The sequence below is a fragment of the Zeus faber genome, assembly GCF_960531495.2.
Source record: "Zeus faber genome assembly, chromosome: 11".
In the NCBI taxonomy this organism is placed as follows: domain Eukaryota; kingdom Metazoa; phylum Chordata; class Actinopteri; order Zeiformes; family Zeidae; genus Zeus; species Zeus faber.
Genome location: NC_137205.1, coordinates 26,513,675 through 26,537,937, shown reverse-complemented (window position 1 = coordinate 26,537,937; position 24,263 = coordinate 26,513,675). Strand labels below are relative to the sequence as shown.

General features: G+C 50.6%; 1 protein-coding gene across 1 annotated transcript in view; it reads right to left on the bottom strand.

Annotated features, from left to right (window-relative positions):
- Positions 1 to 2,233: 2,233 nt before the first annotated feature.
- Positions 2,234 to 24,263, bottom strand: part of znf385c (zinc finger protein 385C) — a gene marked incomplete at its 5' end in the record, with an annotated part of 96,715 nt that continues 74,685 nt past the window's right edge. The window contains 6 exons of the mRNA XM_080010088.1: positions 2,234 to 2,474; positions 3,978 to 4,067; positions 5,468 to 5,566; positions 6,012 to 6,199; positions 7,693 to 8,058; positions 14,670 to 14,928. Coding sequence (XP_079866214.1) covers positions 2,244 to 2,474; positions 3,978 to 4,067; positions 5,468 to 5,566; positions 6,012 to 6,199; positions 7,693 to 8,058; positions 14,670 to 14,928 — 1,233 coding nt within the window. The 3' untranslated portion in view covers positions 2,234 to 2,243. The remainder of the gene's footprint in view (positions 2,475 to 3,977; positions 4,068 to 5,467; positions 5,567 to 6,011; positions 6,200 to 7,692; positions 8,059 to 14,669; positions 14,929 to 24,263) is intronic.

Genomic DNA, 24,263 nt, shown 5'->3' with positions numbered 1-24,263 from the left:
CCAATAAAAAAATGAATGATTTCACATTGGTAGTTATGGCAACGGGAGTTCTCAGTGAGATTTCGGGGCCTGAAACAGAAATGCAGGTGTCAAAGATGATAGACGGAGGGATCACTGGTACTCAATGGCAACTACAGGGTTTCCACCACAGATGGCGCTGTTACATCACAGACGACTATATAAATATATATATATATATATAGTATATTGCACAATGAAGATCCGGAGGATTTGTTTGTTTGTTTGTTTGGTTTTTTTTTCTCTCTGTTTGTGGCTGTTTTGGAGTTTGAACGGGATCAGATCAAGAGCGTCGCCTGGTAGAGCATCGAAAGGAGGTCGGCCGGACGGCGGCTCCCGCCCGATCCACGTGAGTCCTCTCCGGGTTTTGGCTTAAGGGCGGAGGAGGTCGTGGCGGGGGAAGGGTCTCCGCGGCGGCCGTGACGCCCGTCCCCGGGCGCTCCCGACGCCTCGCCGATACAGAAGCTCCGCCGGGGGAAAAAATAATAATAATTAAAAAAAAAAAGGCGAAAACAGCGGCGTCCGATTTGGCTGAAGAGCCCTAGAAACGGAACGCTCGGGAGTCAAGGACGCCGGAATCCGGGGTGGAGGGGAAGCCTCTCCACCTCCACCTCCGCCTCCGCCTTCACTCCACGATCCACGATCCACTCCACCGTCGACCCCCGGTTGTTATAAACACGACATCACCTGTGGGAGGCGCACGGCGCTGAACAGATAAAATCCACCGGAAACACGGCACAAACTCAACAAAACACGTGGTCTGTATTGCTTTTTTTTCCTCCCCCCCCCCCCCCCCGCGGTGAGGCGCGGTCCTCCTCACGCCCCGGCCGCCTCTGTCAAAAAAATATATAATAAAAATCAAAACGCTCTCTCGTTGCTTCCGGAAATTTAAAAAAACGTTGTCAAAGGTGCTTTTCCTGCGGTCGCCGCGGCGCTGTGCTTGGAACACCCCCCCCCCCCCCCCCCCCCCGCCCCGCCCCCACATAAAAACAGTCAAAAGCTGAGATTGAGATTTGACGGAACCTGGCGGAGTCTGTTGTCACGCAGCGGACGTCCCCCTGCGTTGATGGCTGTGTTTTTATCCCCCTTTCCCTCCTGTGTCTCATCGTGCATCATCGTATCTCTTCAAATGACAAAGCCAGAGCAGCGGAGGGGAAGGAGGGTGGGGGCGGGGGGGGCTACCAGGATGAACACTGTGACTCAGGGGTTAAGACGCGGACGTATGAAAAGCACATTTACAAATCGAAGCGCGGTTGAGTCGACGCGCTTTCGACCCCCCGCCCCCCCGCAACGAGTGGCGGATCCCAGGGAAACCGGGACGGAGGCCCTCGACTGCGGCCGTGAGTCAGATGGGAGGGGGGAGGAGGGGAGGCAGGGAGCCAGGGAGGGAGGGAGGGGAAACTGTTGAATCATGAAATCGGCTTTTGCGTCCAGGGATGTGGAAGGAGAAATGTCGCTCGGGCGAGAGCGGGGACGCACGGGGGGGGGGGGCTTTCGGTTTCGCCTTCAACGTCCCCGTTGAGAGGGCGGCGCTGCGTTGCTGTCCGCGCTGCGTCCGGCAGGGGGGGGGGGTGCTCCACCCGCCGACCGCTCGGAGCCTCGCAGAGGAAAAAACGCTCGTAAGTCAAGAAATATCCTCAAGGAGTAAGTCAAGTAAAGGGAGGAGCTTATTGGTGGAGACCAACACGAAACAGACATCTGGATTCTCTAACAAATCACACAATAATAATAATAATAATAATATTCATCATCATATCAATTTCACCGCGTTGACCCACAAGAATGGCTATGAAAGAAACCTCCGCTCCGCATGTCCACGTTCCTGGAGGCCCCTGGGCCCCGCCCTGCTCCCGGGGTCACGGTGTAGTCGGAGCAGGCGGAAGGCATCGAAGGGAGGTACGACCTTGGCCTTTTTTTTGTTTTAGTTTTTTTTGCGACGGGGGAATCGTCTCACACCATCTCTCTCTCTCGCTCTCTCGCTCTCTCTCTCTCTCTCTCTCGCTCTCTCGCTCTCTCTCTCTCTCTCGCTCTCTCGTTCTCTCTCGCCCCCCGTCTCAGGCTGGGTGGGGCTGCATAGTTTCCGCATGGCCCTTGTTGCGCCGGTCACACTGAGGGTTCAGGGTTTCCGCAAAAAAAAAAAAAAGGCGGGGGGGGGGGTCGGGGAGTCGGGTCAAACTCAAACGATGGGACTAGGGAGAGTTTGTGTTTGTGCTTCTTCTTTTCATCTAGTAGGGGGAGAAGAGGATGGGCGCGTGCGCAGCCCTCAGGGGCCCCGGGGCGGGTCGGAACAGCGCGGGTCCCAGGAAGGGGGCCTGGATGAAGGTGGCGGTGCCCGCCGGGTGGCGCAGGGCCAGGGGGTTGGCGCTCATGGTGCACAGTGTGGGGTGGGCCAGAGGGCCGGGCAGGAAGCTGGTGGTCAGGCTCTTGGTCAGCTGCTTCTGCAAGGCCAGTTTGGTCTGGAGGCGGCGGGGTGGAGAGGCAGGAGGGGGAGGGGGAGAATGGGAGAATAAATGTTTATTTATGCACCTTTTTGAGATTTGAAACACGCGATATTTACGGGAAAACGAACGGCCGGCGGGGCAGCGGGAAAGGAGGGTCAAATACATGACAATCCCGGGGTGGCGGGAGACTTAAAAAGGAGAATTTTCCAAGCGCTGTGACTGTGGCACTTCCTGTGGAGTTCTACCAAGCCAGTGAAGATTCATTCTGGTTCAGCTTTTACTCTTGTTTCTCATTGCGGCCTATTTTGTTGACATCTGTTTGGAGCGAAAAACTAATGTGTATAAGACGCCCGTGCATCGATAAATTATCTCAAGTATTATGACCGATCACTGTATCTGTTTCTTTTGTCTCCTGCCTCTCATGTCCCAATCCTCCATATGAGGGAGTGGCGAGGGCAGAATTTTCACGTATATATTGTGTTAATATATTGTTTTTATGTATATTCTGCTTCAATTAATTTACATTTTCATGGATAGAGTCACTGTTTCACCAAAAAATGTAAATAAAAATGTCGTCCCCCTATTCAGAAGTTCAGAACCCCTCTGCCCGTGGCGTAACGAGTCAACGCCGGGGCCCCGATGCAAGGCGGCCCAAGAGGGCCCCGCCCATCATAATGCATCATAATGCTTCGCGGCCTGCCTTCCTCCTCCCTCCTTCCTCCTCCTTCCTCCTCCCTCCTGCCTCTCCTGTTCCCTTACAATAGCAGCCTCGTTCACTAATTAACGTCCCTCACCAGAATGGTGATCGGGTTCTGGTATGGCCTCTTATTCGGCTCCTGCTCGCCGTCTCCTCTTTCTTTCCAAAGAAACTGCCTATTTTTGGGAGCTTTGCCTTTCCTTTCTCGGCTGCTTCCCTCAATTCCTTGGCTTCTGAAACCCTCTTTTGTGTTGACGCTCCGTCGTTTCTCACTTCCTTGCCGTCTTAACTCCTCTCAGGGGATTTTGCTTCGCGGCAGCAGTGCGCATGTCCATTATTACCGTGACACAGAATTCAATGGCCATGAGCCTCTTATAGAACTTTTCTCTTCATCTTGCTGTTTCTTCACACCACAACCAGCAACAAGTCAACATCTCCGCACCCCCCTCCCTCGCTCTCCTCCGCCCGCCTCCTCCGCCCGCCTCCTCCCTGCACAGAACAACCCAGAACACGCCCTCTCGTCCCCTCGGCCCCCGTCACCCTGCTTTCTGGACACCTCGCCCCGATAAGATGAACGGACGCAAATAACACAACACGACCCACCTTAACCGGTGTGTCGCCAAAATAAAAAAATGGGACGATAAACAAGGTAAAAAAAAACAAAAACGTAAAGTTGTTGCTGCCTGTTGCTTTACTTGAGGGAAGCTCGATTAGTTTTTAAAATGCATTCTGTTGGCTCGTTATTTTGTTAAAAAAATAAAAATAAAAAATAATCGAATCGCCCTTTAATCCCATTAAACCCGTGCCTCAGTGCCACTGACCTGCGTTGAGAGGGAAGTGAGGTTGTACTGGCTGAACACTTTCTTCATGGTGGACATGGCTCCACCCGCGTAGCTGCTCCACCTGATGCTCTGTGGGATGGAGGAGGGAGAATGGAGGGAGGAGAGAGAGAGAGCGCGAGAGAGAGCGAGAGAGAGAGATAGAGAGAGAGAGATGGGGGTGTAAGACAGGAACAGAGAAGCAATTAATGTACAGTGTAGAGTGCTGATTCAGGCCTGTGCTGTCAGAGGTGTGTGTGTGGGGGCTCGGGGGGGGGGGGTCGGGGACTCAGTTAATATAATGGAGCGGTGTATTTAACCTTCCTGCTATCCTACAGAATCAAAGACAGGAAACCCTGAAGGCCCCGGAGTGAGGTTAGGTAAGAGGTAGGAAAGTAAACATTCTACATTTACTTTTCGGTTTTGAGTCACGGATTGGATCATTGTTCGGATCAGCAAAACAAATAAAGAAAAAAAAAAAAAAGGAAGGGAGACAAATATAACCGTGCGTTCCATTAGGTCTGTAAAACACTTAACGCAAGGAACTTTTGCCAATGGCCTTGAATGAAAACGGCATTCAAGATGTCCTATGGTTGAATAAAATCTTAAAATACATAAAATATTCAATTTCAAAAAACACTCAATTGTTAAATTAAAGTGCAATATGAGGCAGGCATGATACCTTCTTCCTTTTAACATGGTAGTGAGCTGAATTTAATGCCAATTTTTGGAAATAGAGTGTCCTTTATGCGCGGTGCTTCTTTCATTTCATTCAATAAGAAACAGAGTAAATTAAAATAGCCTACATCTAAAACAAAAGAAAAAAACGCAGGCACCACCGGAAGGTACGCCACTGACTAAAAGACAGTGACGACAACAGTACCTGAAACACACTAACTTCCAAATTTGAACCACTTTGCTTGAGCTCTGAACTAAGAATGAATTATGGAGTGTGTGTGTGTGTGTGTGTGTGTGTGCGTGTGTGTGTGTGTGTGTGTGTGCGTGTGTGCATGTGTGTGCGTGTGTTGGTGGCTGTCGCTGCATGTGTTGCGCCGTGTGATAAATAAAAAATGATAAAAATGGTCCTCTCCTTGTGTAACTGCTGGACCAGACGCACTCTGACTGAAGTGACTTTCACTCACACTCGAGTGGATATCCTTTGACGCGGGCGTCGTTTCGGGGTGTCCCCCCTCACAACCCCCCCCCCCCCCCTCCCGCACCCCACCCTGCCCCACGGTCCAGCCCTTTTAGACAAAAAAATTAACAAGAAACGAAACCCCAGAGCTTCTGTGGATGGAAGAGCGGCAAAGTTTGGGAGCTAAAATCAATAATAATGTCCAATTCCAGAATATGTTCCAGCTCTTGCTTTGTTTACAGTGTATTTCAACAAATCTGCGATAAGGAAAAAAAGCAATTATGTTCTGTTTGTTTTCCTCCAGTGTGTGTGTGTGTGTGTGTGTGTGCATGTGTGTGTGTGTTTGTCTGCGACTTACCGCTAAGCTGGCGCTGGCCGGTGCTTTGTGGTGGGGGGTGAATTTGGGCTTGGGAGGTTTTCCGGCCAGGCGGTCCTTGTGCCGTCTGCTGTTCATGTGCTGCGAGAGCCGGGTGTGGAGGTGGGGTGGGGGTGGGGTGGTGGGGGGACAAAGAGGAAGCTTCACCACAGCGCCTGCATCGGCCATTCAAACCGCGCGCTCGTCCGTTCGAGTTCCCGTTTGTTCTTCGTGTTTTGGAGGCGGAGTGGGAAAACATTTCACGTCCCTGGCATTAGAGGAGCTCTCCGCTTGGGAAAGAGAAACTCGGCGCCTCAAAGATCACGGCACGCCCGTCCGCGCGAGGGGTTCGACGAACGATCGTTATCCCCCCCGCCTCCGCCCGCGCCGCCGAGCACGAACGCAGAAAGGGTTTGTTACGAGGCGAACAACGAAGGGGAAAGCGGACGGCGCCGCGTGCAGGTTTGAAACGCAGCGACGCTCTGCGCCCGCTTTCAGACTGGACTCGGCGTAACGGAGTTACGGCCCCCGGCGCCCCCGCCCTCACCTGGCTGAGCTGCGTCTCCGAGTTGACGGAGATCTCGCACACCTCGCACTGGAAGCTCTTGCTGGGAACCCCCACGCTGCCTTTGCCGCCCAGACGCTTGCTCTTGCAGGCGCCGCGCGACGCCACCACCTTCCCCCGGCGCCGGGGCTGCACGCTCTGCCCCTCCAGCATCAGCTTGTGCTTCGTCCCTGGTGGAGAACGGGGATGGGGGTGGGGGGACAACCGGTCAGTCAGACCCCCATCGGGGCCGTGCACAGGCAAGTGCCCTACGCCATCAGAGGGATGAGGATGGAATAATTTGAGATGCAGCTTGACACTGTATGTCAGTGTTTTCTATCAATTATCAAAGGTAATAAACATTATATTTTTAATTGTGCTGATGAAATTATTCATATTTTGAGTGTGAAGGGGTTTTGAACATTATCCTCACGCCTAGCCACGGCCATTCGCATGCTCCATTACGTGTGATAAGTTGCTGCAGCGAGTTAATTACGCAGCTGTAGTACACTTTCTAGCCATTTTTGACCACTCGAGAAAAATCCCCGCAAAAGACCTCCTCGTGACCTCATGACCGTTAAAAACACTTTTTTTTTAAACTTAATCACTGTGATCCAGTTTCAATAACTTTCAAAAATTTGGAGATTTGTGCGATTTTGACGATTGGATGACGAGCACTATTTTCTGAAAAGGGCTCAGGAAAAACTCACTTATCTTCACTGTACCTGGACATCCCATCAATTTTCTGAACGGTCTCGGTGTCTAGGTTCTAGGTCTAGAGTTTCACGAGGCGGCGATTATCCTAGAGGTCACAATGGGTCATTTTAAAATGCGGTCATCACATTGAAATGGTTACTTTGAGGTCATATTTTTTTTTTTTCACATGAACGCAATCGGGCTCCTTGGATCCACAAGGCTCTCGGCGTTGAGGCCGTACCCAAATTCTACAATTCCATGACTGTTTGGGTGAAATAGGGAAAAGACAAAACAAAATTAAAATAACATGTTTTCAATGCATGCAGAACACGGTGTGTTTAGGACCCTGAAGCCAATGGACCCTACGTAGCTGACGTATGGCATGCGTGGCTGTAAAGGTGAGACTGTTGCAGTTGGGCTCACTTCCAGTGAAGTTCCAGTGAAGTTCCAGTGAAGTTGGCTCACTTCCAGTGAGCCCAACTTCATTTAGATTATCTTGATGTGAGAGGTCAAGGGACCCGTGTGAAAATAGTCATGCCCATTCACTTTTGTCAAAAAAGATCGCCTGTGTAAGCAATGTATACTACGCCCGCTTCTCACTAAGCACGACATGGTTTACGGCCATGGATTCGCCTGGAAGTTCTCTAGTTTCCGCTAATGCCAGAAGCTTAAACTCAGCTTAAAAACTGAGCTTGTGGGAGCTCGTCAAACACGGACCGCATCGTGGACCCGCCGGCTGCTCCGTCGGGCTTCACCGGTTAATGGCGGATAAAGCCGCCAGATTACATGCTGAGAGTTTGCAAGGACGCCTCTTTGCTATTGGATGTGAATTCACCGATTGTGGCGACGGCATTGGAATGTGTTGAATTTGGCGTGAAATACCGACATCACAAATACGGCCGCGAGCAGGCGCCTCGCTCCGGGGACGGCCATGTTTGGTCTAACAGGCGGAGAAAGCAGAAGCCTCGTGTTGAAGTCATTTCCTCACCGCTGTTGTGGGCGTCCAGCTGGGAGGTGGAGTTCATGGTCACCTTGCAGACCGGACAGTGGAGGTGCGCTTTGCTCTTCTTTGGGTCCTTGTCGTCCTCTGCGCGGGGCTCGCCGGCCGAGCCCTCGCAGGCGCCCGCCCGGCCCCCCGACTCAGCGCCGGGGCCGGGGACCTCGGCGGCCTCCAGGAGGTCGGAGGCGGCGCTGGTGTCGGAGGCCGTCTCGGAGAGCTGGGAGGACGGGGGCGACGCCTGGGGAGGGGACATGGTGGCCAGCTCCCCGGAGGAGACCTCCGACACGGGGGTCAGCATCACGGAGCTCCGGGGTCTGTCCTCCAGGGCGGCCGCCTCCGCGTCTGACTGAATGCCTGGGGGAAACACACCGGCAGAGAAGAAGGCAGAGCGCTTTGCCGTCAAGCGCATCTCAAAAGGGGCGGGGCCGCTCCATCCGACAAGGCGTGGTCGCGTCTGACATATTTTATCGATAAATAAAGAAATTGTTTTTGCATTGCCGCACAACAGAGACGAGAAAAAACAGAAAAAATGGAATCGATGAACTGAATTTAAGGCGCATGATAAAAAACACCAAACAAATATGAATCTACAGCATAACACAACATTTTAATACATGTGAAAGGGACATTCATTCGCATGTGCTCACATTGAGCTGTTCCCTCATGTCCTTCTGTTTCCAACCACCCGGAGTGGACCCAGCAGCAGGAACGAACGCCATCTTTCCTCCGTCCGCTGTCTTCGCTCCCCCCTTTCACCCTCGTTCTCGACTCGAATATCAAGCAAAGGACCCTGGGCTGGGTCAACACAAACAAACGAATCGACTGTCGGGCACCCCGCCCGCCGATAAGTCACCGGAGCTCCATTACACACGCCGCCCCCTCCCCCGCCTCACCCCTCCTCACCCCTCCTGATGGAGTTGCACAGTGTAGCCCCGCTGAACTGTGCTTTGCGCTCAATGAATATCTCCATTTTCATTTACTCTCCCTCACCACGCCCGCCCGCCGGCCCGCCCGCCCACACCCCGCCGGCCCTACTGGGCCTCCATCCATCTTCCCTCTTGCGTCCCGGAGAAAATTCATCATGGAGATAAGGGTCACCCGCCCGTGTTCCCCGCCGCGGTGACGGCAGCTCTACGAGACTGAGATTAGACGGCCGTTTGCTGTAATGAGAGTGACCCCCGGGGGGATTGTTTGAGCCCCTGCACCGCCCCCCGCCCCCAGCATATGGAAGGGATTGGCACGATCCAGGAGCTTATGTAAAAGACAAGGCCACCTGAGATGGTTCTGGCAGGGGGCGATACCGATCAATGGCATCAGCCAGAGACTCCTGCCGGGGAAAATCCAGAGGTCCCGCTCGATAAAGGAGCTCATTCACTAATGGCCGCTTCAGATATTTCACGCAGCCTAGCTGGGGAGCGGTGAAGGTGTTTAAATATCAATAAAGCCGGGCCTGGAAGTGGCCGTGGCGGTAAGTGACGGATGACTCCTCGTCACGCGGGTTGCCGCCGTATTTGCACGGCGCCAGAACGCGGCGTGGCGATTTGCCGGGTCTGGGGGCTGAGGGGAGGGGGTGTAGGCTGTGATCCCCTCCTCCTCCCCGCCCACAGACAACACGTCCTGTCAGCGGCCTCGTCAATCAAGCCCTCACGCCCTCTCGAGCGCATGTGATGGGATGAAGCACCGGACGGATTGGCACCCTGTCAGATCAAAGGCGGGTGTATTGGCGGAGCAGAGACAGCCAATTACCCGCAGAGTTTAACTCTGCACATCGCGCGGCGGCAAAGTGCGGGTGTTAGCATCAACGTCATATGTGCAATCATAAGTTTTATTCAATTTGAAAGGGATCTAAGCGAAGTCCTACCAGTCCAATTAGAGCTCACAGGCTTGAAGTGTAAATATATCTTGGAATTCCTGCACGACCTGAACCCCTCAAACTCCAAAATGAGGGTAAATATACACACACACACACACACACACACACACACACACACACACACACACACACACACACACACACACACACACACACACACACACACACACACACACACTAAGCCTTCAGAGCTTTGGCTGCCTCCACTGATCAAGGGCAAACCTCTCTAAAACCTCTCCTTGGGCAAATCCTTGCTGTGAAATTGTCATTACCAGGCTGACAGGCTGGCTGCCCCCTCCAAGGAGGCATCAACCCCACAAAGCTGGGGGGCAGTAGATGCTCGTCACCAGCCGTGCGGCGCCATCCCTCCGCCCTTCCATTCCGCCATCCCTCCATCCCACAGCAGCAGAGAGAATGCACCGCGGCCGCTGACAAGCGCCATGGATTGCGCGTCAATTGCGCCCGCTATCTGCGGCGTCTAAACGTCCGGTTCACGTAAGGTATTGCACTGATGATATGGCGCCCATGAGGTTTTGCGGCGGAGTGCAATTTGCCCTTGTTTTGCGTCTGATTGCAATCATCCATATGGCAAAACGTAAATGGTGGCTTTGCGTCAAGGCCGCAGCAGGCGGGACGCCGGCAGAGAGAAGGTGAAAAATGACGTCTTTTTTCAGACGCCAACGTGACAGAGAGAAACCGTATTTGGGATTTAATATCCCAGTCGGTCGGTGCTGTCGGTGTTTTCAAACGCACACCTTCAGACTGTGAAATGAAGACGGCGTGATTTGAAGCGGAGGACAAAAGAAAAACTATCGCACGACGCCTCACGAGCTTCCCAAGCGGGACATGGAAAGGTTTAGCGGCCGCAAAAATTCGCCCCTCTGTCTCCTACAGTCCTCCACCCTCGTGTTTTTGTTTTTTTTTGTTTGTTTTTTTAATATATCGACCGGAACTTGGCCTCTCCGGAACCTCCCCCCAGCTGGAGGCACAGTGAAGTTCGAGGTGCATGGCGAGGGGGATGAAGGCCTTGAGGTTCTGGATCTCTGGTTCCCGCTGTGCTAGCGCCGAGCCTCCCCGGAGACGGAGCGTGAAGGACGGTTTATTGGTTCCCGGCGGCCGACGGCCCGGTCACACGCCCCGAGTCCCCGACGTCCCGCCCGCCCCCGACGGCTCTCGCTTTTCCCGCCGCACGTATCTGGAGTTCAGATGTGTTCATTCGGAGCGCCGGTCCTTCCGCCCACTCCCCGGCGTCCGCATTGTGGCGCGCTCCGGCGTTCGCTCCGGTGAATTTCAATTTCACAGCAGGCCAATCACGCGGCTGGGTATTTTTTATTAAGGAGCTGCCTTGGAAATGTGAAATTATTCACCGCACAAAACCCCCAGATAAGACTTATCTGCTTGGTCCCTCTACTGACCTAACCCTATTCTCTCTCTCATCCCTCGCCCCCTCCACCACCCCCCCCACCCCCCTTCATTCATTTCGTCTTATCTTTAACTTCCCCCTCATCTCGTCTCATCTCTCGCTCCTTCATCCAGCACTCACAGCCCTTCCTGCAAACCGCTCAATATTAAAATGTGATTTGATGAGGAGCGTTATCAGAGTCTTTTGTCCACTTTCCCCCTTCCGAAGGAGACTTGCAACGACGGCGTGCCATTGTGTGTGCACGCTTGTGTGTGTGTGTGTGTGTGTGTGTGTGTGTGTGTGTGTGTGTGTGTGTGTGCAGGCTTGTGTGTGTGTGTGACGGTGTATAGACCTTCTCTCTCTCTCTCTCTCTCTTTCTCTCTCTCTCTCTCTCTCAGCCGATGCCTTTGTGTCCATCCCTCTCTCTGATACTCCTTCCATCGAGTGTGTTTTCGAATTCAACTCAGAGAGCATCTTTTTATTTTATTTTATTTTTTTATTTTATCCCTCCGGGAGTGGGGGGGGAGTGGAGAAGAGGGGAGTGAGGTGAGGTGCGGGCGAGAGAGAGAGAGAGAGAGAGAGAGAGAGAGAGAGAGAGAGAGAGAGAGAGGCGCGTCTCAACGCCCACTCCTTTTGGACGGATGAATTAAACATCTAGACGGAGACGAGAGCAACGTGGGAGGGTGATGGAGGCGCTGTGCTGACATCAGCAGACGCCGCCGTCCAGTCGTTGCCAATCGATGTGGACAAATTTATACAGTACGTCCAGGATAAATACTTGAATCACGCAGACTTCACCCGACCGCCGCGTGGGATCACTTGTGCATCCATTTTTAATTTGATTTCTAAAAACAAGTAAATAAATGTTGTCTTTATTTTAATCTCAATTAAAAAAAAAAAAAGTCCTTTCAGGTGCCGGCCTTGGACTTAACCCGAAAAACAATTCCGAGGAATAAACGTTTATTTGAGATGCTTCAACACGTATTTACTCAGACCTCGGGGTCTCAATCCTTACACTCACGCGCACGCGCACACGCACACGCACACGCACACGCACACACACACACACACACACACACACACACACACACACACACACACACACACACACACACACTCCCTGCAAGATGTTCTCGCGCGCCGAGATGTTCCTCAGGATACCTGCACATCATCAACGATGCCTCCACGCAGAGCGCCGCCGCAACGCCCGTTTTGCCTTTCTTGTTCCTCCCCCTCTATTGTTAAACAAGCTCCTCGCGATTCTCCGAGCGTCACGCTGGCTTTGACAAACGGCGGAAAAAAACGAAAAAAAAGCCTCCAGCCACCCCCCCACCCTCCCCCTCCGCCCCCTCCGCCCCCTCCGCCCCCGCATAGTTTGTAATTCTTTTATGCGGCGCAATTAAAGCCGCGCTTGAATAGAGCGAGCTCGGCGGCGAAGCCTACCGGAAGAGAACAATTCACCCCCTGACAGGGAGGGAGGGGAGGAAAGGAGGGAGGAGGAAGAACAAGAACAAGAACAATAACAACAACACGGAGCAGAAGGCGGGAAGAACGGAAAAAAAAAGAGGGAAGAAAAAAGAAAGAGAGACTGTGATCGATCTCCGCCCCGACACTTTATTTATTAACAGAGTCTTCCTTCTTTTTCTTTTTCCTTGCCGCTGAGGGGGGGGGGGTCGGTGTGGAGGGGGGGAAGGGCGGAGCAACTGGGTGGGGGAGAGGATTTTTTAGATTTTTTTTGAACTTTGTGAAGTTTCTGAGCTCGGGGAGGAGTGGGGAGGAGCAGGACGCTCAAGGAAAAGTCGACTCGGGCGGGGGAGGGTAGAGAGGTGAGGCCGGGGCAGCTTTCCCCAACTCCCCACATTTGATTCAGAGCCTTTACTACAGCGAGGGAGATAAACAGTGAAACTAGGATCCAAATCATTGCACGGCCTTTGTGAGATGAATAACGGTGAAGTTAAAACTATTATTCATTTTGCCGGGGAAGGACCCCCTGGAACCTCTGGAAGGACCCCCTGGGAGTCCCCGGACCCTACGTTGAGAACCGCCTAGCTCAGGGGTCGGCAACCTTCAGCATTAAAAGAGCCATTTGGGCGCGATTCCCACCAAATAAAACCCACCCGGAGCCGCAAAACCTATTTGACCGCTATAATGAAGATAACACCGGATATACAGTATAGTTTTGTGACACTTATGCTATGTACTGTATGTAAGAACTGTAGTTTGTTGCATTTATGAAATAAAAGAACTACAAACTGATAAAGGCTGTCATTTTTTTTTCTGTGCTTGACACAGCAAAAACACTAAATTCTTTTGAACACTTAAAAAAAAGAATACTGGCCCGAATCATTTTTCTTTGAAATGAAATACAAAATGCAGGTCCTTCACTAATTTGCGGATTTGAAAAAAATAAATATTCACTTTCATTATGAGGGGCCAAAAAAATGTTAGTTTATGTTTTATCAGGACTTAAGTCTATTTCAGTGCCGTCATCTGCCACTATTTCCTCAGTCGCGTGCCGCAGTCGACCTTTGACCTGAATATGAAACACAACTACGTCAGTTCAGGGTCCCATATAAATATCTATATTTGCAGAATTAATAGCTTGTTTCTCTCGCCTGCTTAATGCGATTTCTGCCCCTGAACTTCACTTTGAGCTTCTCCATACCCCGTGTATGATGTCACTTTGAGCTTCACACATGACTGTTCGCTGTCATCAGGGAGTCGCGACCGATTTTTGCTTTTTGCAACGATCAACGTACTTGCTCCCAGGACCCCAAATGCGTACTGGTTCATGTTCAAATACATGTCGGGAATGACATTCCATGTCTCGATTCCGCTCCGCATTCCATGAAACGAACTTTAACGTTCTATCTTCCTCTGTTTTTTTCTCAAAATAAGTCACCAGCCTGTCGGCAACAGGTGAGGCATACAGGGTGCGACGCATATTTTGATCGACAAAATATTAAAACATGTTTTATTTCAATGTTACAAGATCGCCTAAATCTCCAGAATCATAACTATTACATTGAAAAACATTTCTAAAAAGAATAAAATGTATTTAAATTAAATAGCCATTATTTATTCACACTATTTTCTCAAAGCCACAGGGGGCCACGGCAGAGGGATGAAAAAGCCACAAGCGGTTCTGGAGCCGAGGGTTGCTGACCCCTGGCCGAGATGGAGCGAGGAGGAGGACGAGTCGGAGCAGTGATGAAAACACCAAGGTGGTTTTTAGGTGGGGGAAGGTGATGGAGAGGAGATGGATGGACGACAACAGAGAGAACAAGGAGAAAGGGCGGAGTCTTTTTTAGGACCCGCTCCGCCGGAGGGACCATTTCGGGAACTACGGTAACTTAGTTCCCGCTACTTAGGAACTTAGGTCCCTTTGCGCTGGAGGAGCGGAGTGAGCGCTGAAATTGGTCCCTAAAAAAGTTCCCGGGGGGGGGGGGGTGCGGTGGTACTTTTCAGGGGGACCAGTGGGGTGGAGTTTGGTCGAACGCGAGCGACGTGAAAAATTAAAAATTCCTTGGTGGGCTGGGAAAGAAACCAAGAGCTGTTTGAGGCAAAGACTGCAAAGGCCCCCACTCCAGGAGGTCCAGGGCCCAAAATGGTTCCTGTTTTGTTCCTGTGTGGGAAAGCAGCTTCTCTCTCTCTCTCTCTCTCTCTCTCTCTCTGTGTCAGTTTACTCACTTGTTCCCTCCATCAAACTGGCATCCATGAGCGCCGGGAGCGCTGGGGGCGCCGGGAGTGCCGGCAGTGCCGGCAGCGCCGGGGGCACCGTCTCGGAGGCGGGGGTCTTGCTCCGTTCCCGGTCTCTCTCCCTCTCCCTCGCCCTCTCCCTCCCGCCGGACGAGGCCTCCCCCCCTCTTCGCTGCCGGCTCTTCTGGGCCTCGATGGCCTTAAGCTTTCGGGCGTGTTTGTGTCCCTTGTAGTGGGCCTCCGCCTGGTTCTGTGAGGGCAAACGAGGGGGGGGCGGGAGAGAGAGAGAGAGGGAGAGAGAGAGAGAGAGAGAGAGGGAGAGGGGGAGAGAGAGGAAACAGGGAGTGTTAGGTTCAGTGTATTACCTGCTCCAATGGCTTGGAGGAACATGAAATAAATGTTACAGTAAAATGTGCATCAGCATCCATGCTGACACGCACATACACACACAGACACACACACACACACACGCACTGCTGGGGGGGGGTGCAGGGTCTGTTTCTACCTGATAACAGCGCTGGCCCGTTAGGAGGCCAAAGGTATAATTGCTTGCATAATATGCAACAAGAGAGGAGAGCGGATCCAATCTCCAGGTCCAAACCATTACCGGCCATTGGGAGAGCCGGCGGCCACGACAGTAGCACGTACGCGCATGCTTTCCCAACACACACACACACACACACAGGCACACACACACACACACACACACACACACACACACACACACACACACACACACACACACACACAAGCGCGCGCGCACGTTCGGAAATGCGCGCACACTCATCAATATCTCTCCGTCCGACTTCTGACTGGACAAGGACACGCACACGGACGCCCATGTTCCTGTTCAGGGCGGGATCAGACTTGAGTAAGTTCCCATCATCCCGACGGAACCTCCTGGGAGCCAGGACAGAACGGAACAGAGCAGAACAGCCGCGGTTCTGAGGAGGAAAGCAGGGGGATCGATATGGAGAGCTCTCGCGAAAGACCCTCTCACATCCAGGATTCACTCAGTTCCGACGCTTGGCGAACGCTCGGTTTTGCGAGTCTGTTTCAATCCAGACTGATTCCGCCGGGAACATTTACATAACACATTTACATATATACGAGGAATTTGTTCTGGTGAGGTTTGGTGCGATTTGCATTTGAAAAAAAAAAAGCTTAAGAGTCCCAACAAATTGAGCATAAATAATAAAATAATAATGCACTTCAAGTTAAAACTAAAAATTGAAGTTAAAATAAATAATAATAAATAAAAGGAAAGGAAAAAGAAAAATAGTCAAATATATACAAACAGCCAAAAAATATAAAACAGAAATAGTCAGATATATATTAAAAAAAAATACAGAAAATACAAAAAGGCACAGGATTATACACAAATTTGTATGGGTTAATAGGGTATAAATGATTAATATGAATTATTACTTTGTACTACCTAGCTTATTACAGTATGTACAGTGTAATACCAGTGTTATTGCACATATATTATTGCACAAGTTATGTGATGGTGCAACTGATGGTTTTGGGATTAACAGATGTACTGTTTAACCTTCTGAACGACACTGGGGGAGTCCCATATCAGACAGTTTGCTGTGGCCTGAGGAGCCTCTAAAACCTGAACAAACCTCCATGATAGTGGAGGAGGTGGAGGAGAGGAAGGAGGAGCGGAGACCTGGGCACTGACAGCGACATGCACTTAGGCTGCAAGTCGTTTAATTGGACTCAATGAAAAATCTTCATTGCTCCGTGTGCCGATTGCACGGGGGAGATTGCGCCTCCAGGCAGGACGTAAAAAAAAAATCACAGTAAAAAAACACAATATAATATTATGCCATAAAATGCCTCGATGAAACAATAAAACATAAAACCGTATTTCCTCAAATAGTGACCGGGGATTCCATTTACCTCAACCGCAAAGGGTACCAGGCCTTAGTTGGAAGCAGGCTTCTATTAGAGGCAGACTTTTATATCTAATTCCCTCTGTTTAATAAGTTTATTTGATCATCTTTAATATGAATTTTAAATCAAACGTCCGTCTGGGTGCTCTGCCCTTCAAACACATGTATGGTGAAAAGGAGCGAGCTAGTAGCTACAGTAAAAGTCATACTTGTGGTGATGGCCGACGGGGGAATAACAGTTTTCAAGTTTGCCTTGACATATCACTTCCTGCTTGGAGAGCGAGAGCGCCCCGAGCGGGGCGTTTGGCCCAAGAAGCGACTTGCGATCTGCTATGTAGCAGAAGGAAATGGAGTAAATTAAAAAAACATCTACAATGAAAACATAGTGTTTTAATTTACCTTTTTTGGGAGCAGAGCTCTGAACCGGAACAGCTCCGCAGCGCCGATCAGTCTATCCGAACCTATATCGTTTTTTACCACGATAATGATGATTTTATGTCATCAACAATCTGGACATTTTCCCCGGCATGACTGTAAAAACGTCAAAAGACTTGAACAAATCTGAAGGAAGAATTCCGTTCCGAAATCAAGGACACAGAAAAATAACTAAAGGAAAATATTGTGTTTTACAGCGAAAGCGGTCGACCAGATGAGAACTAGGTGTTCGCTATCTCAGAGACTAATTATGCATTTCCAGTAAACATTACTTCCGCAGATCGGCTGAACAGCGTTTGGGAATAGCGGCTCCGTTCCTTAATTAGCGCGCGTTGTGACAAGGCCGGCGTCGGGTTCGGCAGCGGTGACAAGCCGAGGGTGAGGCGAGGCGGCGATCCCCTATCGTGGCGCTCGCGCCGTTAATACCGAAAACGCAAACAAATCATTCACACAATGCGGCGCTAAAAAAGGCGAGGAGGGAGGCCGGGCCTCCCCTTTGAAGGGGAACATTCCTGAGCGGGGGATAAATCTGCCCAGAAATGACAGAAATAACACTCAGTGTCTCATTAGGCAGAGCGGGAGGCGTTGAGAGGCTGAACGTGGTTGGGGCCGCGTCGGCAAAACATCACACAACGCAGACGCAGGAGGTGGGTGTAGCTCCAAGTACATAAACAGAGATTACACTACAGGTAGTGGGAGGTAGAGTATAGTAAAGGTAGACAGGAGAAAGAGTAGGAGTAGAGTAGAGTAGAGGTAGAGTAGAGGTAGAGTAGACAAGAGGGAGAGTAGACTAGAGGTACAGCAGAGTAGAGTAGAGGAAGAGTAGACTTGCGGTAGAATACAGTAGAGGTAGAGTAGAGGTAGAGTAGCGTAGAGGCAGAGTAGAGGTAGAGTAGAGGTAGAGTAGACTAGAGGTAGAGTAGAGGTAGAGTAGACTAAAGGTAGAGCAGAGTAGAGTAGAGTAGAGATAGAGTAGACTAGAGGTAGAGTAGAGGTAGAGTAGAGTAGAGGTAGAGTAGAGGTAGAGTTGACTAGAGATAGAGCAGAGTAGAGTAGAGTAGAGGTAGAGTAGACTTGAGGTAGAGTACAGTAGAGGTAGAGTATGGGTAGAGGCAGAGTCGACTAGAGGTAGAGGTAGAGGTAGAGAAGAGCAAAGGTAGGGTAGAGATAGAGTAGAGTGGAGTAGAAGGAGAGTAGAGTAGAGGTAGGGTAGAGGTAGAGTCGACTAGAGTGAAGGGAGGGTAGAGGTAGAACAGTGGGAGGTAGAGTAAAGGTGGCGGTGGCGGCAGGGGGTGGAGTAGGTCGGAGGTGGAGGTGGAGGTGGAGTTGCACTCAAAAGGACGCGAGAACCAAAGGCGTTAGAAGCACCGAAGAACGTGGCCCAGAACACCGTCAGCGGGAACTCAAGACGAACCCTGCGGTGAAAGAAGTACCAATGCGACAGCCAGAGGAGGTGGGAGTGGCTCGGCCGGAAATAAAAAAAAAATTGCGAAATCAAACTCAATGTAATTTATTGACAGTACGCGTATCTCCTTAAATAGTGACCGGGGCTTTTATCGACCTCAGCCGCCGTCTGGGCGCCGTGCTCCTCAAAATAAACACCCCTCCCTGGCTTTCAGAATGTTTGTGTCATACAAGTAGGAGCCAATTAGACCTCAAATAAAAACACAGGAAAACCAGAACACCGGAGGCTGGAGGAGCAAAAACAGACACGCACACACACGCACACACTGACTCAGATTCAGCCTTGTTTACCGCTTCATATCTGAGGAGACACGGTATCGATAAAACTTGCTCCCGATGTTGCGGCTCCGGGGGGGAAAAAAAACAAAACAAGCTTGCTGAGCCGGGAAAGGGAGGTCGAAGTCCGCCCCCCCCCCCCCCCCCCTCCCGTGACGCGGCGGCGTTCGGACCAATGGCGACCAAAGGGGGGAGCTCTCAGAGCGAGATAAAGGCGAAGGACAGAGTTGGCCTCGGGGGCGTGCGCAGGGAACAACAGCAAGCACCCAGATCACCGCCTCCGCTTGTTCTGATCTGGTTCTGAAGGCGTCTTTTTGGTCCAAAACCTCTCCTTCTTTTTAAGTGTACCTCCACTTTCAGAGAACAGCCGAACAAGGTGGAGTAGAGTAAAGGAAGAGTAGAGGTAGAGTAGAGGAAAGGAAGAATAGAGTTTGAGTAGAGGTACAGTCGGGCTAGGTAGAGGAGAGGTAGAATAAAAGAAGAGTAGAGGTAGAGCAGAGTAAGAGGAGACAGAGTAGAAGTTGAATACAGGGAAATATTAGTAGAGGTATAGTAGAGAAAGAGTAGAGGTATAATAAATGGTATATATAGTATAATATATAGTAATATCGAGGTAGAGGTATAGTGTAGAAAGAGTAGAGGTAGAGTAGAGGTATAGTATAGAAAGAGTAGAGGTAGAGCAGAGGTAGAGTAGAGGTATAGTATAGAAAGAGTAGAGATAGAGTAGAGAAAGAGTAGAGGAAGAGTAGAGGTAGAGTAGAGGTATAGTATAGAAAGAGTATAGAAAGAGTATAGAAAGAGTAGAGGAAGAGTAGAGGTATAATATAGAAAGAGTAGAGAAAGAGTAGAGGTAGAGTAGAGGTATAGTATAGAAAAAATCGAGCTAGAGGTAGAGTAGAGGTATAATATAGAAAGAGTAGCGGTAGAGTAGAGGTAGAGTGGAGGTAAAGTATAGAAAGAGTAGAGGTAGAGTGGAGGTATAGTATAGAGAGAGTAGAGGTAGAGTGGAGGTATAGTATAGAAAGAGTAGAGGTAGAGTAGAGGTAGAGTAGAGGTATAGTATAGAAAGAGTGTGGTGCGGTGAGCCTATTGCTCATTGGTTGGGCTAGTGAGCAACAGGTATGCAGCCACTCTGACCCAATCACCTAGATCCAGGTCAGGTGTGGCTGCTCAAACCATCCCATCCACACACCACACCACAAAGAGTAGAGGTAGAGTAGAGGTGGAGTAGAGCTATAGTACAGAAAGAGTAGTGTTAGAGTAGAGATATAGAACAGAAAGAGTAGAGGTAGAGCGCACGTATAGTATACAAATAGTCGAGGTAGAGTGGAGGTCGAGTAGAGAAAGAGTTGAGTAGACAGTAAGTAAATCATACACACACACACACACACACACACACACACACACACACACACACACATACCAGAACCCTGGTGTCACTCGACAGAAGGTGAAGCTGCACGTTGTGGGAAACACCTCCAGCAGGTGACCCACGTCGGCCGCGAATCGGCGACATAAACAGGGCGATGCCCAGCGAGAGAACATGCAAACACATAGAAACTAAATATGTACTGTAAATGAACGTCACAGGAAAAAACCAAAAAAAACCTCGGACGTCCACGTTGAAACCACTCCGCCCGCTACCCGGACCCCAGTCACGGACGAGCCCTGCATTAATCCCCCCCGGCCGCGTGATGTCTCCACCTCGCACCACAAAACCCACGTCGCTCCTGGAGGACGGATGTTCTTCTCGGCACAATGAAGTGGTTGCGGCGACGAGCGCCTAAAACTGGGAGAGATGGAGGTGCAGTCAAATGTACTTCACATTCAGGCTCGCTCCGCAGGCGGCTGCAGTACACCGCCCATTACACGCTGCGTTCGTGAATGGATGGACGGACGGACGGATGGATGGACGGACGGGTGAAAGGATGGATGGATGAATGGATGGATGAAGGGATGCACTCCATCAGGGAACCTTTGTCCCGCGACACAAACGGTCCTGATGGAGAGTGTCTGTGAGCCGCACCGCCTTCTGTGTCGCGGTGATTGGAAACACTCTCTGTGATTAATAACTGCGACAGGCCAAATTAAAGGCTCCGCGTGGATAGAATACGCCAAATGTACGTGAAGGCAACTTCCCCTTTTATCTCGCTGCTTCGTTTGAGCGCTGAGCGAATGATCGATCAACGCAAACGAAAAAACTCCTCGGCCCACGCAATCCCTTCGTGTCGAGCAGAAGGGCGATGTTTGGTGGTCGGCCCGAAGGCTCCGCCCCCTTAGTGGCTCCTCCCTTCCCCGACTGGACGGGCGGACTGTGGCGCCGCTGTGGCTGCAGGACACGTGAACGGAAACGGGGCGGAGCTGGTTCCGTCAGACAACTCGGAATAGAAAAGAATAAGCAAACCTTTTCCCTTCACTTTTCAGATGTCGTTAGGGGACTCTGATGCAGAAATAAAAGGGTTTTACATTTTTTTTTTAGGGAAATTATGTAATATGCAACGTCGAGCCCTAACTTCTGTATTTGTATTCACATTGTCTGAACAAATAGAACAACTAAGGGTGTCGTTTGCAGGGTCGATTGCTTTTTTATTAGTAATTTTATAAAAAAAAATAAAAAAATAAAAATAAAAAAACAGGATTCCCAAATATTTCGTCTTAGTCCAAATGTTCAGCCATGTTCAATTGCAATGACAGTCGCAAAGACGGTTCTTTTCCTCCTCTTTTCCGCGCGCTCCAGCCACGGCCTGCAGGCTGCACCAGGCCCCCTGTTTGCGCCCTGACCGGAAGCCGTCCCGGGTGTGCACTCCCCCGACGCGTTGCTGGGGACGGTGCGGCGCAGGACGGCGGAATTCGGGTCGCCCCCCCCCCCCCCCCCCCCCCGAAACCGTCTCCTGTTCAGTATCTCCTCCCTGGAAAACCCGGGAGCTTTGCGTGGATCACAGCGAGGACACTGGCGAGCCGGAGGACACAGGGGTGCACCGCGCGTCTGCCCTCCCAAAACACACAGGGCCCCCAGACATTTGCCCGAGGGCCATCTTCGGGTACGTGCCGATCGCCTTCTCAATTCCCTTGGTATTGGTGTTTATAGATGTTCCGCTCTTTCGAAAGCTCGACTCATTTGTGTGTTGTTGTTGTTGTTGTTTTTTTTTCTGGTCAGAGCCTGAGTCGCAAACTTGTGGAAGTGGTCCAGTGGTGCGTGGAGGGAAACGGCATCATCTGTGCCTGTCGCGGGGCGCGGCATGCTTGTTTGGCTGGGAAATGGAAATTCTGAAACGGAAAAAGTAAAAAAAAAAAAAGTATTTATTAAATTAATAAATAAATATGTATCAATAATAGATATGAGTATTATACTGAATTCAGTACACTGTAGTGCATTAACAGGTAAGGTGTGTACAGTGTTCGGGGCGAAGAACTAGGTATTTTTCCAGGCTAAATCATTTCAATGCAAATTAATCGTAATCCTTCACACATTCCACTGCGTTCACACAACGCTGTCTGGCTTTGCCCGCTCTGCTCCCTCCTCATCCACCCCCCCCCCCCCCCCCCTTCCCCCCACAACACTGACACCACCGCGTTCAGGAACATTCTCACCTGTCCCTGAACAATGCAACCGGTTTCCCCCAGAACAAAAAGAAGCGCCCAGGATCAGTTAAATGTGTTTATAACTGATACATACATAAGATACAGATAGAGTTTTAAATACTGCAATCAGCAATCATTTATTCATATATTATTATTTATTCTGGTTTCAAATCAAAATTTGAACAGAGAAAACACACTGTAACTTAGTTATAGAGCATCATCAAAGACATAATATTTCTATATATTACATTTCTATATGATATATATTATTTATTTCGAGTATTTTTTCCCCATATGTCCCCATGTAAGGTGTGAAGTACACATGCCGGCTTTGACACAGACATAACAAGCTCAAAACCTAATTTGATGAATGAATTCCACAACAACTAAACATCTACACGTTCTAGACACTGTAATAACCACAACAACAACAACAACAACGACAACAACAACGACAACAACAACAACAACAACAACAACAACAACAACGAAACGTATTTAAGACATTTTACTTACTTGAATCTTGACAAATCCAGTCCAATAAAACAAAGGGACGAGCTCAAGGCGAAAGTTTGCAGGTTGTGTGTGTTCACGGCCGGACCTACAAACACATTTACTATCCACGTTACACATGAAGAACATTTACAGAATTGTTTTTTTTGGGATCGCTTAAAGTGATGTCATGTCACACGTGTTTGTGGGACCCTACGGGGGGGGGGGGGGGGGTTGCTTTGCCACCCGCTTCTCCTGCTGCGTCGCCGCGCTCCCTCCACCCGCCCTCGCCTCCCCTGCATCCACCCCGTCGGGCCGCCCCTCTTCCGTCCGACGGGGCGATCCCACCTCGGCGCTCCTCTACCCCCGGCTCCTCAAAAGCACCGGTCGTGCCGCCCGGGCTCCGGCCGACGCGAAATAAATACAGAGCGTTTGAAATCGATCGGGGGGGGGGGGAGGCGTTTTTTTCTTGAAATCCAAATAAATAAATGCAGACGACAGGATGCGGGGCGGCGTGCGGGGCTGGGTTTGGGGAAGTAGAGAGACGGTCCCAGCTCAACGCTGCGTATCCCTCCCCGTCACTGTGCGGAGACACGGGACTCACTGCGGTGCTGAGCTGCTTTGAACAAACAAACCCACGGAAAATCTGCGAGCGCGCGTGTGTGCGCGTGTGTGTGCGTGTGTGTGTGTGTGCGTGTATGTGTGTGTGTGCATGTGTGTGTGTGTGTGTGTGCGTGTATGTGTGTGTGCATGTGTGTGTGTGTGTGTGCGCGTGTGTGTGCGTGTGTGTGCGTGTATGTGTGTGTGCATGTGTGTGTGTGTGCGCGCGCGTGTGTGTGCATGTGTGTGTGTGCGCGCGCGCGCGTGTGTGTGTGTGTGCGTGCATGTGTGTGCGTGTGTGTGTGTTTGTGTGCGTGTGTGTGTGTGTGTGTGTGCATGCGCGTGTGTGTGTATTTAACTTTGCCCGACCCGTGGCATCTTGAAGTTTCCCAGTCTGTTGCGAACGGGCTCCGGCGTAAAATGCATAAGCTGTCGTTGGACGCCTGCATGTGGAAATGTGTGCGCCTGTTTTCTGCCTGAAGTTTTTGTATTTGTGTGTGTATGTATATATATGTGTGTGTGTGTGTGTGTGTGTGTGTGTGTGTGTGTGCGTGCGTGCGCACCCGCTTTGTGTGCGTGTGTGTTTTGGGGAGCTGAAAGTGGCAACACAAAACTTCTGCAAATCTGTTTGTCTTTTTCAACCCAAAAGTTTGCCAGTTACAAATCCACGACTCAGCGTCGACCCTGAACACGTTTTGCATGCGAACAGAGAGCCTTGATTCCACCTTATTCTCTATAACCTTTGTTTTTGAGGCGGCGCTCGCTTTTTTAATTAAACAAATTAAACCCCAAGACGTTTTTTTAAGGACCACACCGGTGCCAATTTGCCTCTAGT